General features: G+C 46.9%; 1 protein-coding gene across 1 annotated transcript in view; it reads left to right on the top strand.

The window, feature by feature from the left end:
• DRP2 (dystrophin related protein 2) overlaps window positions 1-11,177 on the top strand; it is a 52,691-nt gene extending 41,514 nt beyond the window's left edge. The window contains exons 19-24 of the mRNA XM_087728391.1: window positions 1,321-1,386; window positions 3,372-3,515; window positions 5,443-5,671; window positions 7,426-7,546; window positions 8,389-8,475; window positions 10,606-11,177. Coding sequence (XP_087584517.1) covers window positions 1,321-1,386; window positions 3,372-3,515; window positions 5,443-5,671; window positions 7,426-7,546; window positions 8,389-8,475; window positions 10,606-10,625 — 667 coding nt within the window. The 3' untranslated portion in view covers window positions 10,626-11,177. The remainder of the gene's footprint in view (window positions 1-1,320; window positions 1,387-3,371; window positions 3,516-5,442; window positions 5,672-7,425; window positions 7,547-8,388; window positions 8,476-10,605) is intronic.
• The last annotated feature ends 6,138 nt before the right edge of the window (window positions 11,178-17,315 follow it).

Raw genomic sequence — 17,315 nt, 5'->3', positions numbered from 1 at the left:
AAGGAACCATTGTGGCCCATCAGGGGCCAGTGAAGTGTCTGACATTATATTTGAGGCAGTGATGGGTTTCAAAAAAATTTGGACCCTCTTCTGTAGGTGTGGCCTGCTTTCCGGGTCCACTGGTGGAACCTCTTCTAACCGGTTCGGTAGATTTGACGAACCGGTTCTACCGAATAGGTGCGAACTGGTAGGAACCCACCTCTGATTTGAGGTCATTAGATCCCTCAGCTGAATGAGAGGGCCAATCCCAAGGACAAACAGTAAGTGGAAGGAAATGGTACACTCAGTTAAAAAGGTAGAGGAAGAAGCAGCCAACTCAGCTGGTCTACTCTAGGTAGTAAGGTAAAGGTTCCCCTCGCACATAGGTGCTAGTCGTTCCCGACTCTAGGGGGGCCGTGCTCATCTCCGTTTCAAAACCAAAGAGAGACGCCTCCATGGTCATGTGGCCGGCATGACTAAACGCCGAAGGCGCACGGAACGCTGACCTTCCCACCAAAGGTGGTCCCTGTTTTTCTACTTGCATATTTTACCTGCTTTCGGACGGCTAGGTTGGTAGAAGCTGAGACACATAACGGGAGCTCACTCGGTTACGCAGTGCTAGGGATTCGAACCGCTGAACTGCCGACCTTTCTGATCCACAAGTTCAACCTCTGAGCTACCGGGTCCCTTCTAGGCGATAAAGCGGTAGACCATTTTCTTTAATCAAATAATTTAATCAAATTCATCTCACCAAGAGTGATTCCGGGTGGCACGCAACCACAATGTAAAAAAAAGAAAAAAGCACAGGGACAAACTGTTAAAATCCACATTAGTAATCATCACGAAAACGTCAGGATGCGAAGCTTAGATGACAAGGGGGCTAATCGTTTGTCTACGGACTCTCTGTTTTTATCAACACCTCTCCATTAATTAATTAGGAAAGAAAGACCACAAGACTCCATGTGTGGAAATCAAGTGTACTTTTACTAATTAAGAATGATTAAAGGCATAGCGAAGCGAAGTCAGATTATTTAGGCGCGAAAGCAATTGATATATAGAATAGCCCATTCCCCACCCCTTGGCATCACAGTCCCAGTCCAATCATAATTCTTGCAAGTGTCAGGTGTGAGATAACTTCAAAAGGCATCACGAAGATGGAATGTCGGTGCCGTTAGTCCTGGCGGGAAACACCCACGCATGCGTAGTCCGATCAGTCGGTGAACTCCAGAACCTTCCTCCAGCACAATGAGTAACCCCTCCCAAATACCATGCCCTCCCTCCCCGTTTCATGGCAGCCGAAGTGATAGCAAAGCAGAGGCTGACAGTTTTCTTCTCTTGTAGGCTTGCGGAGATGGAAAGCCAGACGTCTTCCTTCTACAACGACAACCTGTCTCCAGATGATAGCCTGTGAGTTGCAACTTCTCACTTTCCCCTCCACCCTTTCCCTCTCTCTTATTTTGCATATCGATTCTTGGGCAAGCCGGATCCCGTCTCAGGCCTAATCTTAGCCCAGCCAGCCGGCTCACCTTGCAATGATGGGAAATTGAGGAGGCCAGAAGACACCAGGCAGAGGGACATACCGTATTTTTCAGAGTATAAGAAGCACCTTTCCCCCACCCCCCCCAAAAAAGAGGGTGAAAATCTGGGTGCGTCTTATACACTGAATTCATCATTTTTGGCTTACTGAACCTTCCCTCCTTTGCAAAAATAGATGTGCAGAGGGTTTGGGAGGCTTGCAAAGTGCTCCTGGGGGCTGGGGAGGGCAAAAATGAGCAAAAAATGGGCTGTTTCCCCCCCCCAGTCCCCAGGAGCACTCTACAAGCCTCCCCAAGTTCTGCATGCCCCCCCCTTTTTTTTTTCAAAAACCAAGGCGCAGAGGTTTTGGGAAGCCTGCAGAGTGCAAAACCTTTTTTTTTTTAATTTACCTCTTCAAAATCATGGTGCGTCTTACACTCCGTTGCGTCTTATAGTCCGAAAAATACGGCAGTTCCTAATCATCTGGTTAGATTGATTTGACTGGCCTAATGTGGGGTCTAAAAATCAACCACCCCTCTTCGATTGGGTCGCTTCTGAGTTTGAGAGGGCTTTAGGCTGAGCATCCTCTGGTGCAGGAGTCTCCCAACCTTGTGCAACTTTAAGACTTGTGGACTTCCACTCCCAGAATTCCTTTCAGATCCTTGTGGGGGACAAAGTTGGCAAGTTAAGAAGACTCAACGTCGATCTTCCACAAGGTTCTGTATGGCACCCTCACTGTTTAATCTTTATATAGCAGTTAGACTTATATACCGCTTCATAGGGCTTTCAGCCCTCTCTAAGCGGTTTACAGAGTCAGCATATTGCCCCCAACAACAATCTGGGTCCTCATTTTACCCACCTCGGAAGGATGGAAGGCTGAGTCAACCCTGAGCCGGTGAGATTTGAACAGCCGAACTGCAGAACTGCAGTCAGCTGAAGTAGCCTGCAGTGCTGCATTTAACCACTGCGCCACCTTGGCTCATATCTCAGGTATGCCACCTACAAGGGGACGTAAATTTGGATATGCTGCGGCTCTGCTTAGCGTCCTTATGGAGCATGGTTGCACAGACCTGCATAGATAGGGCTTTGGGGTACAACTATTTGCCACCTACTACTGATCTTCTCTCTTTGTTTTAATGAAAAAGGCAAAAGGCAAGAATAAGGACAGGAGAATCCAGGGAAGAATACTTCAGGTGGTTCTCTCAACCTGAACTTCATACCTCAGGAATTCTGGGAGTTGAAGTCCACAAGTCTTAAAGTTGCCAAGGTTAGAGACCCCCTGCTCTGGTGGTCCATCTCCTCTGCCAGGTGTCCAGTTGGTCATGGAAAGCATCCGATTGCCCTTTCCGGTTTCCCAAAATTGCCCCCAGGACAATGTATCCTGTGGGTGCTACTTCTTCCTGACCCTGCTGGTCCAAGAAATCCTTTAAAGGGAATCACGGGGCAGATATGGTCCTTCTGGGGTTGATAGGTAAAAGGTAAAGGTTCCCCCGCACATGTGTGTTAGCCGTTCATGACTCTAGGGGGCCAGGCTCATCTCCGTTTCAAAGCTGAAGAGCCAGCGCTGTCTCCGTGGTCATGTGGCTGGCATGACTAAACGCCGAAGGCGCACGGAACGCTGTGACCTTCCCACAAAAGGTGGTCCCTATTTTTCTACTTGCATTTTTTACGTGCTTTCGAACTGCTAGGTTGGCAGTCGGGGTTGATAGACCTTGGCCATCGCATGAGCATCCAGACGTTCCCACCTGTCTCATCTCTTGGAAGCTTTGGTCCCTTTGGCATCTCCATCTCTTCTCCATCGATTCACATCCTTTTCTCACAACCCGGTTGCTCTTCTCTCCACTACCTCAACCTCATCATAGCTCTATTCACAACAGGGATGAAGATCAATATCTTTTGCGCCATTCCAGCCCTGTCACCGACGGAGAACCTATCTCCAGCCAAGAGGCCCAGGATGGCACCAGGACAGATGATAAAGGAGAACTGGAAAGAATTTTGGCCCACCTGGAGGATGAAAACAGGTAAGATGGTGTTGATCACTGGAGTGGTGGCCTCTGCAGGGGAAGAACATGCTCTACTGCAGCACTCCAGAAATCCTTCCTTGGGTCCACCAGATCTGGTCTTCTAAAATCCAGGTAATTGCTAGGGAGCAGTTATTCTTGTTGTGGCCCACCAGTGGCCTACGGAGCTGGCAGCAGATTCGGACAGTGGGGAGGTTGGGGAGGAACATGGACCAGTCCTGGAGTTTGGAGAAGGTTTGGACAAAGGCTCTGCGTTGGAGGCAGAGATGGAGCCAGAGCCATCTGGCAGTTATCAGCTGCCTTCAGAGTCAGACATCAGTGAGGCAGAAGAACAGCTGGAGCCAGCGTGCACATGTGCAGAGTTGCCAGGCGAAGGGAACAGCTAAGGAGCAATGGCCAACTTCGGAGCAAGGCCATAAGTAAGGCGGATAAATGACCCCTCTCATAGGGCATAAAAGAGGAGCAAAAAGGGAGTGGAGTTTGCAGGAGACAATTAGTTCACTTAATTGGTTCATGGCTCTCAGAGGCTCCTTGCCAAGTTTTGAAGAGCTGGCAGCTCTCCAGGCCAGATAAGGTCTGTGACTGTATATAGCAATAGCAGTTAGACTTATATACCGCTTCATAGGGCTTTCAGCCCTCTCTAAGCGGTTTACAGAGTCAGCATATTGCCCCCAACAACAATCCGGGTCCTCATTTTACCCACCTCGGAAGGATGGAAGGCTGAGTCAACCCTGAGCTGGTGAGATTTGAACAGCCGAACTGCAGAACTGCAGTCAGCTGAAGTAGCCTGCAGTGCTGCATTTAACCACTGCGCCACCTCGGCTCTATATTCACCCTTGAAAGACTTTGCTGTAATGTGAATGAGAGGAATTCACAGTAAATTAATAAAAAGGGTGTTTTTGTGAGGGCAAGGAGTCTGCTTCGTGGTTTGGGGAAGCCTACGCCAGAACCATTCTATCTATTCAACCCTTAGTTCTTGGCAGCTAAGAATTGGTTTTCTGTATTTTTTCTTCTTCTCTCTTCAATTTAAATTTTTGAAGGCCAGATCTGGTAACCCAACCCTTATTACCATAATGTAATCACTGAAGCACAATATGGCAAACCTCATGTGAGCTGTGTTTCTAAATAGGCAGGGAGTTATAAGCCAAAAAATAGCTCCCATCATCCCCAGTCAATATTCCGGGAACCAGATTGGTAAGGATAACACACACACACACAAACGCCAATCTGGTGAGTTGTTGCTGGTCGCTCGGTGAGATCGAAAGGTTTCGATCCAGACTGCAAATATTCAGACAACCAGTAGATGGCAGCAAAGAGATAGGGAAAACCTTAATTGTTGGGATGCTCTCTGAGCTTGGTTGTTTTCTGGAAGAGGTTTCATTATCCAACTCGGTGACATCACCAGTGCACTGATGATGTTACCTAGTTGGGTAATGAAACGCCTGCAAGGAAACAACCAAGCTCAGAGAGCACCAAGGACCCCACAACTCCTCCTCAACTTCCTCCTTCTCCTCCTCCTCCTCCTCCTCCTCCTCCTCCTCCTCCTCCTCCTCCTCCTCCTCCTCCTCCTCCTCCTCCTCCCACTCCTTTCTAGCACTGATGATGTTACCTAGTTGGGTAATGAAACGCCTGCAAGGAAACAACCAAGCTCAGAGAGCACCAAGGACCCCACAGTCCTCCTCAACTTCCTCTCCCTCCTCCTCCTCCTCCTCTTCTTCCTCTTCTTCTCCCACTCCTTTCTAGCACTGATGATGCTACCAAGTTAGGGTAATGAAACGTCTGCAAGAAAACAACCAAGCTCAGAGAGCACCAAGGACCTCTCATTTTAACCCTGAGCTACGAATGTTCTCTTCCGTGAAAAACCTTAATTTTCTGCTGCCGTCTAGCGATTGAGACCTGGTGGCTCTAACGGGTTTCCTTCCCGCAGGGTCCTTCAGGGGGAGCTGAGACGTCTGAAGTGGAAGCACGAAGAGGCAGCCGAGTCCGCCCAAGGGGCTCCTGATACGGCCCAGGATCCACCCAGTGAAGAGCTCTTGGCTGAAGCCCGCATTCTTCGACAGCACAAGAGCCGCCTGGAGACCCGGATGCAAATCCTGGAGGACCACAACAAGCAGTTGGAATCTCAGCTGCAGCGCCTGAGGGAGCTGCTTCTTCAGGTAACTGCACACCTAGGGGTGAAATCCAGCAGGTTCTGACAGGTTCTGGAGAACCGGTAGTGGAAATTTTGTATAGTTTGCAGAACCGGTAGTGGAAATGTTGAGTAGTTCGGAGAACCAGCAAATGCCACCTCTGGCTGGCCCCAGAATGGAGTGGGAACGGAGATTTTGCAGTATCCTTCCCCTGGAGTGGGGTGGGAATGAGGATTTTACAGTATCCTTCCCCTGGAGTGGGGAGGGAATGGAGATTTTACAGTATCCTTCCCCTGGAGTGGGGAGGGAATGGAGATTTTACAGTATCCTTCCCCTGGAGTGGGGAGGGAATGGAGATTTTGCAGTATCCTTCCCCTGGAGTGGGGAGGGAATGGAGATTTTACAGTATCCTTCCCCTGGAGTGGGGAGGGAATGGAGATTTTGCAGTATCCTTCCCCTGGAGTGGGGAGGGAATGGAGATTTTGCAGTATCCTTCCCCTGGAGTGGGGAGGGAATGGAGATTTTGCAGTATCCTTCCCCTGGAGTGGGGAGGGAAAGGAGATTTTGCAGTATCCTTCCCCTGGAGTGTGGAGGGAATGGAGATTTTGCAGTATTCTTCCCCTGGAGTGGGGAGGGAATGGAGATTTTGCAGTATCCTTCCCCTGGAGTGGGGAGGGAATGGAGATTTTGCAGTATCCTTCCCCTGGAGTGGGGAGGGAATGGAGATTTTGCAGTATCCTTCCCCTGGAGTGGGGAGGGAATGGAGATTTTGCAGTATCCTTCCCCTGGAGTGGGGAGGGAATGGAGATTTTGCAGTATCCTTCCCCTGGAGTGGGGAGGGAATGGAGATTTTACAGTATCCTTCCCCTGGAGTGGGGAGGGAATGGAGATTTTGCAGTATCCTTCCCCTGGAGTGGGGAGGGAATGGAGATTTTGCAGTATCCTTCCCCTGGAGTGGGGAGGGAATGGAGATTTTGCAGTATCCTTCCCTTGGAGTGGGGAGGGAATGGGGATTTTGCAGTATCCTTCCACTGCCACTCCCACCAAGCCACGGCCACAGAACCGGTAGTAAAAAAAACGAATTTCACCACTGTGCACACCAGTTTTTATTCTGTAGAAGTGGACAGGTTCAGGTGTGGGATTCAGCCGGTTTAGAAGCGTTCGGATGAACCAATCGCCCCTCCCCTTTCCCTGCTTTTTTAGTTCAGTTGATTTGCACAGCACAGTGGAGGCTCCCGAGCGTCAGCTGTTTTACTCACTGGTGCTGACATAGAAGGCAAGTTTTTAAGCTTAAAATGGGTGATTTTTTAATGCTGCATGCGTGTGCAAAGCACGCATTAGGTGTATGCGCATGCAAAGTGCACATGCGTGTGCAAAACCCCCACTCACCGAACTGGTTATTAAACCAGTTGCATCCCACCACTGGATGCAGCTGGATGGTCTCCAGAGTGAGCGAACCCCACCAAATGGTTCCAATCTGCTTGTTCCCATTTCCTGCAGAAAATCCGATATTTAACTCCCAAGCAGGAAAAAAGAGAACAAAGGCACTTTATTGCAGTCCTATCTTCACTTCATCTTAGTTTCTGCCTCCCCCTGCATTAACAAGTCTTGACATGTTGCGGTAATCATTTCCATCGATGTTGTGCTGTTTCTCTTTTGTAGAATGTTTCTGGCGCTGAGGTTCGCAAGCACAATTTGCAACCCGAGGCTCGCCCAGAGCTCTTAGCTTAATTTCAACATCTGCTGCAGGCCTTTGTTAATTTTCTTTGCCATCTTCCCAGCCACCAGCCAATTCCAAAGAAGAAGGCTCTGTTGCGTCCACCGTGGCTTCTTCTCCTCAACCATCAGAAGGCAGTCAGACTAGGGAAAAAGATGCGAGCACTCCAAACACAGAAATGGCAGGTGGGTGTCTTGTGATGCTGTGAAGTTCTCGGCAAAGTATCTTCTCCCAGAGTTCCTCCTTTAGACACTTGGTGACTCGCTAAAAAATGGGCTTCTTGGAGCACATGTTGAAGTCTACACCTCTTCAGGTTGCCAAGGTTGAAGACCAGCGACTCGATGTTTAAAGTCACCTTTCACCAGAGGGTTACGGTCATTGCCCAGAGGAGCATGGGTTGGCCTCTCCCCTCTTTGGAAGAGCTGTTTAGCTCCCGCTGCTTTAAGAAAGTTCAAAACATTCTTAAAGATCCATCTCATCCTGGGGCCCCCTTTTTTTTTGAACTATTACCATCTGGCAGACGGTACAGGATAATAAAAACAAGGACAAATAGGCTGAAAAACAGCTTATATCCCAGGGCAATAACCATATTGAATTCTGCTGTAGAGTATTAATGAAACATAGGATTTTCAGTTCAATTGTATAGAATGTGAAGGATGTGTGGTTGTGTTTTATTTTTATAGTTATAATGTACACTGAAGATGGCATTTAATTTTCATTGCATGATGTGCAATGACAATAAACTAAACTAAACTAGTATCTGGGCAGAGAACAACAGAGAGGGGGGGGGGGGGGAAATGATATGACAAATTTACAAAAGTACCAGTAAATGCAAAACTTAAAATACGTAGCAGCCAAGAAAACAACACGGTCAACTATGTTGATAGAAGTAGGACTGGGGTCTTTGCAATGCTAGGTGTAGTAAGTTCCCTTATATCACCCCAAGAGTATTCGGGAGGTAGATAGAGAAATCTTGGCTGCTTTTCTCGTCTCTTGGCATGACCAGTTTTCTTCTCCTTTCTCGCAGATGAAGTAGAGACAAAGTCCCAGGATGTCAGCCTGTGTCTAGAAGATATCATGGAGAAATTACGGAATGCTTTCCCCAATAACGGAGGTAGTGTGTGCAATGAACAGTTTCCAACAAGTATGTTCAGTTGGAGGGATTTTCTGATGACCCATATTATCTCAGTTTAAGTCTGCCTCCCAGCAGCAAGGACGCATGTGGCAAGGCATAAAACAACTTTCACACACATATTTTGTGTGGATATTTTCCCCAGTCAATTGTCTTAAGAGAGATCAGACTTCCGGCTCGAATGAGCTCCCGTTACTTTTCCCAGCTTCTGCCAACCTGGCAGTTCGAAAGCGCGTAAAAATGCAAGTAGAAAAGTAGGAACCACCTTTGGTGGGAAGGTAACAGCGTTCCATGCACCTTTAGTGTTTAGTCATGCCAGCCACATGACAACAGAGATGTCTTCGGACAGGGCTGGCTCTTCGACTTTGAAATGGAGATGAGCACCGCCCCCTAGAGTCAGGAACAACTAGCACATGTGTGTGAGGGGAACGTTTCCCTTTAAGTTACAATCCCCTTTTCTCCTAACAGGACAAAGATCTAAGCCCTTGGCCCTGTTGAAGAAGTCTCTCAAGTTCTCCTAGAGACTTAGAATTGTCCGCTGCGGGTATAAGCCACCATCTTTCTTAGCCATTGCTTCCGGCTCATGGGCTTCTGATTGGCGCCTGGAATTCCCAGTCTCTAATGATTTGCTAATTGCTTTGCCCAGCTTGTTAATATTAAACCTGCTTTTGCTCAGTGGCAATGTCTTACACCAAGATGTATCCATCCTCCTTGTGACGTTGCTTCATCCCTTCTAAAAACCAGTGTAGGATGTAGATAACGTCCAGTCTCCAAGGTGGGGTGTGGGAGGAGTCACTGGATGGGTATTGTTACGGCTCAATTGCTGGAGACTGAGATAAATCTGAGGACACTCCCTTTGTTCCTCCTGGTGACTCCCCAGATTAACCTCAGTCTTCGGCCTAACAGGAGCTATTCAGTGACTCTCCAGTGAATAGTAATTATTCCCCATAAGATGTGAAAAATCTTTGCGTGCCATCTTGTTGCACACATTCCATAAATCCTGACAAAGGACATGACCCTCATCAAAATAACTCGGATCCATACAGACTTCAAAAATAATTGGACCAGGGGTGAAATCAAGTTAACTTTGCTACCGGTTCTCAAAGGTGAGCGCACGAAACACCTTTCGCACAGGACTTTCTGTGCATGTGCAGAATGTCAAAAATGGGACATGATAGCGTCCGGGTAGACGAGTGGAGCCTCTTGCCGCCACCGCTACTGGTTTGCCTGAACCGGCTAGAACTGGCTGAATTTCACCACTGGATTGGACCCAGACCAGAGGTGGGTTGCTCCTGGTTCGGCCCGGATCGGGCGGCCCGGTAATTGCGGGGACGGGAGGCTCCACCCACCCACCCGGACACTTCTGAGCATGCAGAGAAGTGTCTTGCGCACGTGCGAGCGAGCACGCACGAGCGAACCGGTAGTAAAAAAAATGGAAACCCACCGCCAACCCAAACGCTTTGGATCTCCCGCCAACACAGGGTCTCTGCCCTTCATGAAATCAGCACACTCTTTTTCAAGCTTCTGCGGGAGTTGAAAAAAGCTGTGGCTGCTTGAAGAGACATAATCTGTTCCTAGAATTGAGCATTGCTGCTTTCCCAAACTGTATCTGTATATATAAAAATGGCTTTGTGTGTGTGTGTGTGTGTGTGTGTGTGTGTGTGTGTGTGTGTGTGTGTGTGTGTGTGGTGTTCCAGCATAACTCTGGAACGCCTCAAGCAATTTCAACCAAACTTGGGTACACAGGTGACTTACTCTCTGGAAACAAATACCATGGGAGTAAGACACCTCTAACACCCCGTGGGTGGGTGTTTTCTGTTACGATACAGCCTGTTGTGCCTTAAAATGGCTTCTGCTGTACTGCCCTAAAATGGCTTATAGTGTACAGCGCAGTGGGGTTGCTATTGTAATGGCTTTACAGGACTCCACAAGGCGGCTCCCTCTGGTAAGGGGGCAAATCCAACATTAGAAATGACGTTTGGGCCGGAAATTTCCCTCCTATAAATAAATACCCGGGCAACCCCGGGTTATCAGCACTAGTTTTTAATTATAAACCAACGGGCACCATCACGAACATCATTGGATATGACTCTGTTTCATTTTCTCTTCCAGGTCCAACCTCCCTAATCTAACACCTCCCGAAGGCTAGAGGCTTTATCTAACCGGTTCTTGTCAACTGCTATTCTCCTTTCTCTTCACTTCTGTCTTTCCCTCACACGGCGGGTGTCACCCGCATCCTCAAAGGAGAGCTATTCAGGATCTGTGCAAGCTTTGACTCTCTGGAGACCTCTGCTTAAGAGACTTCAGGGGACTTGCCGGAAGAGAGTTCTAGGATCAGCGGCACGAAGTCCTAACTGGGTGCCCAAAAGAGGACCCAGGTTCAAGGAACTGTGAAAGCCCCCCACAGAAAGTTCGAGGGGACAAATCTTTCCCGCCAAAACAAAACGCCAACAAAAAACAAACAAGGGGTGTGTGTTCTCTTTGACGGTCTGTGAATTGTGGTTGCCTTTCGTGAGATCACCCTTGAAGCTGGGGCGACCCACTGAGGATTTAGCTTAAGCCAGCGGTCAAATAGTTGTTTAAGGAAGCGGAGATGTGAAGCTACTTTCGTTAAGAACTGATTGACAGATATTTCAAACAAAAAGACGATTTAAGAACGTGGGAAGAAAATTACGGTTTCCTGACGAATATTTTGGAAATGACGGTGTTATTTCTACGCCTAACACAGCGCTCTGTGGAAATGATGGAAGAAACCGGCAGAAACCTCACAGAATTCGAAGAGAAAGAACAGGATTTTTGGAAAGGCATCATTTTAGCAGCAGCAGCAGCAGCCTTATGAGTGATAAGCTTTATAACAAAAAGCCTTATAGTTTTATTTGTGTGTGTGTGTGCGTGCGTGTACAGACACACACACACACCCATAAATACAATGTTGTCTATCTTGTATTTAAGTGCTGTTACGGACTCCATCATGCATTAAATTCTAATTCCTGGTTGTATGTTTATTTCGGCTGGCCTCTTTCGATCTGTCTTATTTGCTGCTGCTGCTGAATTTTGTTTTGGAGGGTTTTGGTTTTTTTAGCCTAATGGAAGAAAGTTTGTTTTAGCATAGTTTAAAAAAAAAAAAGGCTAGATTTGTCTTTTGGCACTGGATTGATCTCCGCTGCCTGGTTTTCTTTCATCCATCCGATTTTCCCAACGGTGCTGTTTTTTTCAAGAGGCAACTGGACTTTCTGGTTTTTCTTGGAAGACGTTTCGCTTCTCCTCCAAGAAGCTTCTTCAGCTCTGGCTGGATGTGGTGGGGAACATTGCAGCATGAAACCCTTGGCTGTGGATCAATGAGGTTACGGAAAATGCACAGGGCGAGGTCTTCCCATGCGCCTTCAGTATTAGACCATAGAGTGAAAGCATAATTGACTGAAATGCTACCCAGGGTCTTGTGCTACCAATAGTAGAGAATAACAATAATTAAGGTTTCGTATTGCAGGGTCCTTGGTGCTCTCTGAGCTTGACTGTTTGCTTGCAGATGTCTCATAACCCAACTGGATAACATCATCAGTGCTAGAAGGGAGTAGGGTTTGCTCCCTATATAGTAGATTGCCCTTCCAGTTTTGGTGGGGTTGTGGTTTCTCCTTTGTAGTTTCTTTGTTTCCGTCTTGTTTGTCTGGTGGTAATCCCTGCTTATCTGGATGTTGGTTGTTGGAGAGGACAGTTTTGGTCTTTTTGTTTCCATCTTGTTTGTCTGGTGGTAATCCCTGCTTATCTGCAGTGGTGGGATCCAACATTTTTTACTACCAGTTCTGTGGTCGTGGCTTGGTGACCGTGGCATGATGGCCATGGCAGGGGAAGGATACTGTAAAATCTCCATTCCTTCCCTATCGGCTGGGACTCGGGAGACAGAGAATAGATGGGGGGGGGCAGTCAGGGGTGGTATTTACCGGTTCTCTGAACTACTCAAAATTTCTGCTACGGGTTATCTAGAACTCATCAGAAGCTGCTGAATAGCACCTCTTGTTTATCTGGATGTTGGTTGCTGTTTTGGTCTTTTTGTTTCTTTCTTAGCTTTGTTGTTGTCTCTTTTGAACTCTGTGTAAATATGGTTCACCTCATGTGTCTTGATGTTATCTAGTTGGGTAATAAAACATTTGCAATCAAAGAACCAAGCTCCGAGAGCACCAAGGACTCCAGAAATTTCAAATAGATTTTTCTAGAAAGGAGCTCTTCTAAGCTTTAAAATAAACATTTTGAAGAGACAGTTTCGTCTTCTGGGAAACCATCCTTTGCATATTTCATTTCACGGAAAATTGCTTTTGGTCAAAAAGAAGACGTGAGCAAGAAAAACGTACAAACACACCGGATAAATTATGTATGGCTTCTCGCTGCTGGAGTGTTACGTTTTAACCAACATGATCCTTGTTGGAATCATTTGAGATATTTTTTTAATTTCCACTGATTTGTAATAAATGTACATTGGTGTGTAAGAACACAAGGCGGAAAAACCCCAAATTTCTCCCACAGGGACATAAGCGTGATGGGCGATACAGATTCCATTGTATCTATGGGATTTTTTTAAAAAAGGGAATGAGCAGAAGCGTCTGTATGAAAAGCAAAATTCAGGAGGGGATTAGAAATCATGCTCCCTGCGGTTGCATCGTGTGTTAGCTTCGGTGGGTGTGCAAAGCATGCATCCACAACACTCACATGCATTCAGTGTGCATTTTGTCACGGCACTGGCACATGGGTGCCCGTTAGGAGCAGCGTCTATGGAAATTCTCAGCCATCCGGGTCTTGGTTGTCTCAAAGCAGTTTTTTTCTTAAAGGCAACTGGCATTTTTTTTTACTTGAAGACATTTCACTTCTCCTCCGAGAAGCTTCTTCGGTTCTGTACCAATGGTGCCAATGATGACTGTTGGAATATCTTTCCAGTCATTAGAAAGGGTATATTTACAACCCTGAAGGCAAGGCCTCAAGGTGGGTTGGTTGGAGATTGTGAACTACGATTTTGTTCTAAAGCAAACATCACTTGGGTTTTTAGTCAAGTAGGTTGGATGGTTTGCGTAGGGTCGAAATTTAATGTGTAACGTTTGGAGCAAGATCTCAGCGTACAGCATTTTTCCCTTGCAGAGTATGGACTGGAGAGCGGATAATAGGAGAATATTGGTAGCTCAGGGTTGAAAGGTGGAGTCCGTGATGCTCTCTGGTGTTCGTGGTTTTCTTGCAGACGTTTCACTACCCAGCTGGGTAATATCCTCAGTGCACTGATCGTCAGCGCATGGATGATGTAACCTAGTTTAGGTAATGAAGCATCTACAAGAAAACAGACTCAAGAGAGCCCCAAGGACTGAAGAGCATACCTGTTCCAAAAGGAGCAGAGGTGGGTTGCTCCCAATTCAGCCGAACCAGTAGTGGAATTCAGGCCTGGGTCGCAGAACTGGCAGCGACTCAGCCTGCCATGCCCCTGAACCGGTTCACTCGACACCACTGGGCTGCGGCCATTTTGGTTTTTGGTGATTCTGCATGCACAGTTGACTGTAAATTATTCTGCACTTGTGCAAAGAACAATTTATATTGAACAGTTCATGCCCACACAGCGTGCATTTGGCATGCGGATGGGGGGGGGTTGAACCAGTAGTAAAACCAGCAGCAACGCACCCCTGAAATGAAGGCGTGCTTCTTGAAACCTCTCTTAGAAAGTTACACCGTTTGTGGCTCTCGTTTGTTAAAAGTTGTTGCTGTAGCACACCTCACCTCGGGGTTTTACTTTTCAATTGGTGATGATGCCAAGAGTGGTTCTTCATTAGAACATTGCAAATTGTCAGGAAGGCTACAGATCAGTGGTGGGATTCAACCAGTTCGCACCAGTTCGGGAGAACCGGTTGTTAACTTTCTGAGCAGTTTGGTGAACTGGTTGTCGGAAGAAATCATTAGGGCAGAGAACCGGTTGTTAAATTATTTGAATCCCACCACTGCTACAGATGTTGAAAGTAGGTTAATCCGGGAAGGATGCTGTAGCGCGTAGGGTTACATTATAAAGTGGAGGAAGAGACTGCGGCGTTTTTGAATATTTGGGTAGGTTCCATGCGGTCAATATTTAAAGACTGTCTGGGATGGTTGCGGGCTATATAGAAGGAGGCAGATCTGGAGCTGCTGTCTGGATTTGCAGCCTCTCTGCAGGAAACCAGGTTGAATGGGAGGTCTAACAGGAGATGGTGAGGCAGCCTCTTGGAATTAATGCCTTTGGGTTGCGTTCGGCTGTGATTCCCGCTATTCTACTCCCACAGGTGGCCAGCCCTTTCTATTTTTGGTGGTTTTTCTCCATGGGAGAACTGGGGAATGGAACCCCACAAGAGCGATATGTTTTCCTGGTACAGTTTCGTACCAATCCCGTATAGAGTTTCAGTTTGATATGTATGAAACTGGGCTAGTTTCCTTCTCTAGATGCTTCTTGAAATTACTAGGATTAGGAAGCAGAAGTTGGCTTGCAACGTCCTGTTCAGTGTTGGTGAGAATGTTCCTGGTTGACCCCAAGATTAATATTCGACTAACAATCAAGGGAGGGACGCGGTGGCTGAGTGGCTAAGACGCTGAGCTTGTCGATCAGAAAGGTCGGCGGTTCGGCAGTTCGAATCCCTAGCTCCGCGTTATGGAGTGAGCTCCCGTTCCTTGTCCCAGCTTCTGCCAACCTAGCAGTTCGAAAGCACGTAAAAATGAAAGTAGAAAAATAGGGACCACTTTTGGTGGGAAGGTAACAGCATTCCGTGCGTCTTCGGCATTGAGTCATGCCGGCCACATGACCACGGAGATGTCTTCGGACAGCGCTGGTTCTTCGGCTTTGAAATGGAGATGAGCACCGCCCCCTAGAGTCAGGAACGACTAGCACATATGTTCGAGGGGAACCTTTACCTTAACAATCAAGCAATAAACAATACCTCAATCAAGTGACTGCCAACTCAGACAAACAGTCAGACAGTAAACAACATTCAAACATTAAACCTCACCAAGATCACTCCCACCGATACTGACAGGGCAAGCCACTAGAATATAAATTGAGACCAAATCCCAATCCCTTCTATCACTGATGATGTTACCTAGTTGGGTCATTAAACATCTGCAAGAAAACCCAGCTCAGAGAGCACCAAGGACCCAACAGTGAAGGATGTAACAGCTGGCGATGCCCTTTTAATGTATATAGATTGGCTGCCTGATCCTTTCTACGACATCTGGCCATTGCCAGCACTGATTCTCTGGAAGTGCAGCATGCCATCGCAAAAAAGAGATGGCTATCATATTCTTCCCCTTTGATCTTCCCGGACATCTTTTGTGGTCCATCCACAGAAGAGGACCAGCCAAGAATAAACTCAGATTGGTTTTGCGATGGAATGAGGGGAGGAATCACTGGGTTCAAAGCAAGCGAATGTGAGGCCCGATACAGTAAACTAATCTGAACAGATTCTAATGTCTTCACTCACCTCTTCTCCCATTTCTTCTGTTCTGCAAAACGCCGACAATAAATTTGTATTTCTGTTCTTTCGTTTGGTGCCTTCATTGGGATTGTTGCTTGCCTTGGAAAACGGGGCCAAGATCTGGGTTGCATCTTCTGTTCATTACATGGAAATGCATTACTTATATTCCTCGACCTACAGCAGTTCTTTTAGTGACCGGAATTGCAAGAACACCAAAAAAAGTGATTTATGACCGTTTTTCATAGTTACGACCATTGCAACATCCCCGTGGTCACGCTCACAATTATGACCATTGCAGCGTTCCGAGGTCGTCTGATTTTTTACAACCTTCCAACAAGCCAAGTCAGTGGGGAAAGCAGATTCATTTAGCAACCGTGTGACTAATTTAACAACTGCATGGGATTCACTTAACGACTCTGGCGAGGAAGGTCATAAAACGAGGCAAAATTCACAACAAAGGTCTCACTTAGCTATATACATATACATATACATATACATATACATCTATTAGATTTTTTTACAACCCCCGGTATGCCCAAATATGGGAGGAAGATCACTACTTCCATTCTCTGTCCTTCGGCTCGTCACAAGAGACCATCCAGACAGAAACCCAATATTTTTACTGTTGCCTTTTTGTTACCTTTTTGTTGTATTTGTGCTGATAAATAAATAAAGGGAGACTAGTATAGATCTATTTCAAGCTATTTAGCTCTCACCAGCTAGCCATACCCTTACTGGTTCAAATCCCAGTAAGGGTATGGCTAGCTGATGAGAGCTAAATAGCTTGAAATAGATCTATACTAGTCTCCCTTTATTTATTTATCAGCACAAATACAACACACACACACACACACACACACACACATATATATGGTTGTAAGTCGAGGACTGCCTGTATTTGATGTTACATGGGTCTGGGGTTCCACCACAAAACCGCGGTCGACTAAAGCGTGTGTGACTAAAGCGCGGTGACAAAACTGCGCCGTCAAAAGCGCGCGACAACAGCGCGCCGACAGAAGCGCGCTGTAACATAACCCTAAACCTAACCCTAAACCTAACCCTAACCCTAAACCTAACCCTAACCCTAACCCTAACCCTAAACCTTACGTTAAGTTAAATCGCGCTTCTGTCGGCGCGCTTTTGACATCGCGGTTTTAGCGCCGCGGTGTTGTCGGCGCGCTTTTGATGTTCGCGGTTATGTCGTGCCACGGGGTCTGGGAATATCAAATCTCCATCCTTCCCTTCCCATAACATCAGGAAAGATATTTCTTCCACTTTACGCTTATAAAACTTCACAAGAAGCTTCGAGGGTAAAAGTCAGTGAATTATTCCCTTACTGACGGTTGCCCAAACCCTTTA

This window comes from Thamnophis sirtalis, unplaced genomic scaffold (assembly GCF_051295495.1).
Source record: "Thamnophis sirtalis isolate CommonGarterSnake01/CBP01778 unplaced genomic scaffold, rThaSir2_p1.2 scaffold_13, whole genome shotgun sequence".
Taxonomy (NCBI): Eukaryota; Metazoa; Chordata; class Lepidosauria; order Squamata; family Natricidae; genus Thamnophis; species Thamnophis sirtalis.
Note: the sequence above shows the minus strand (reverse complement) of the source record. Positions and strands in the feature narration are given on the sequence as shown.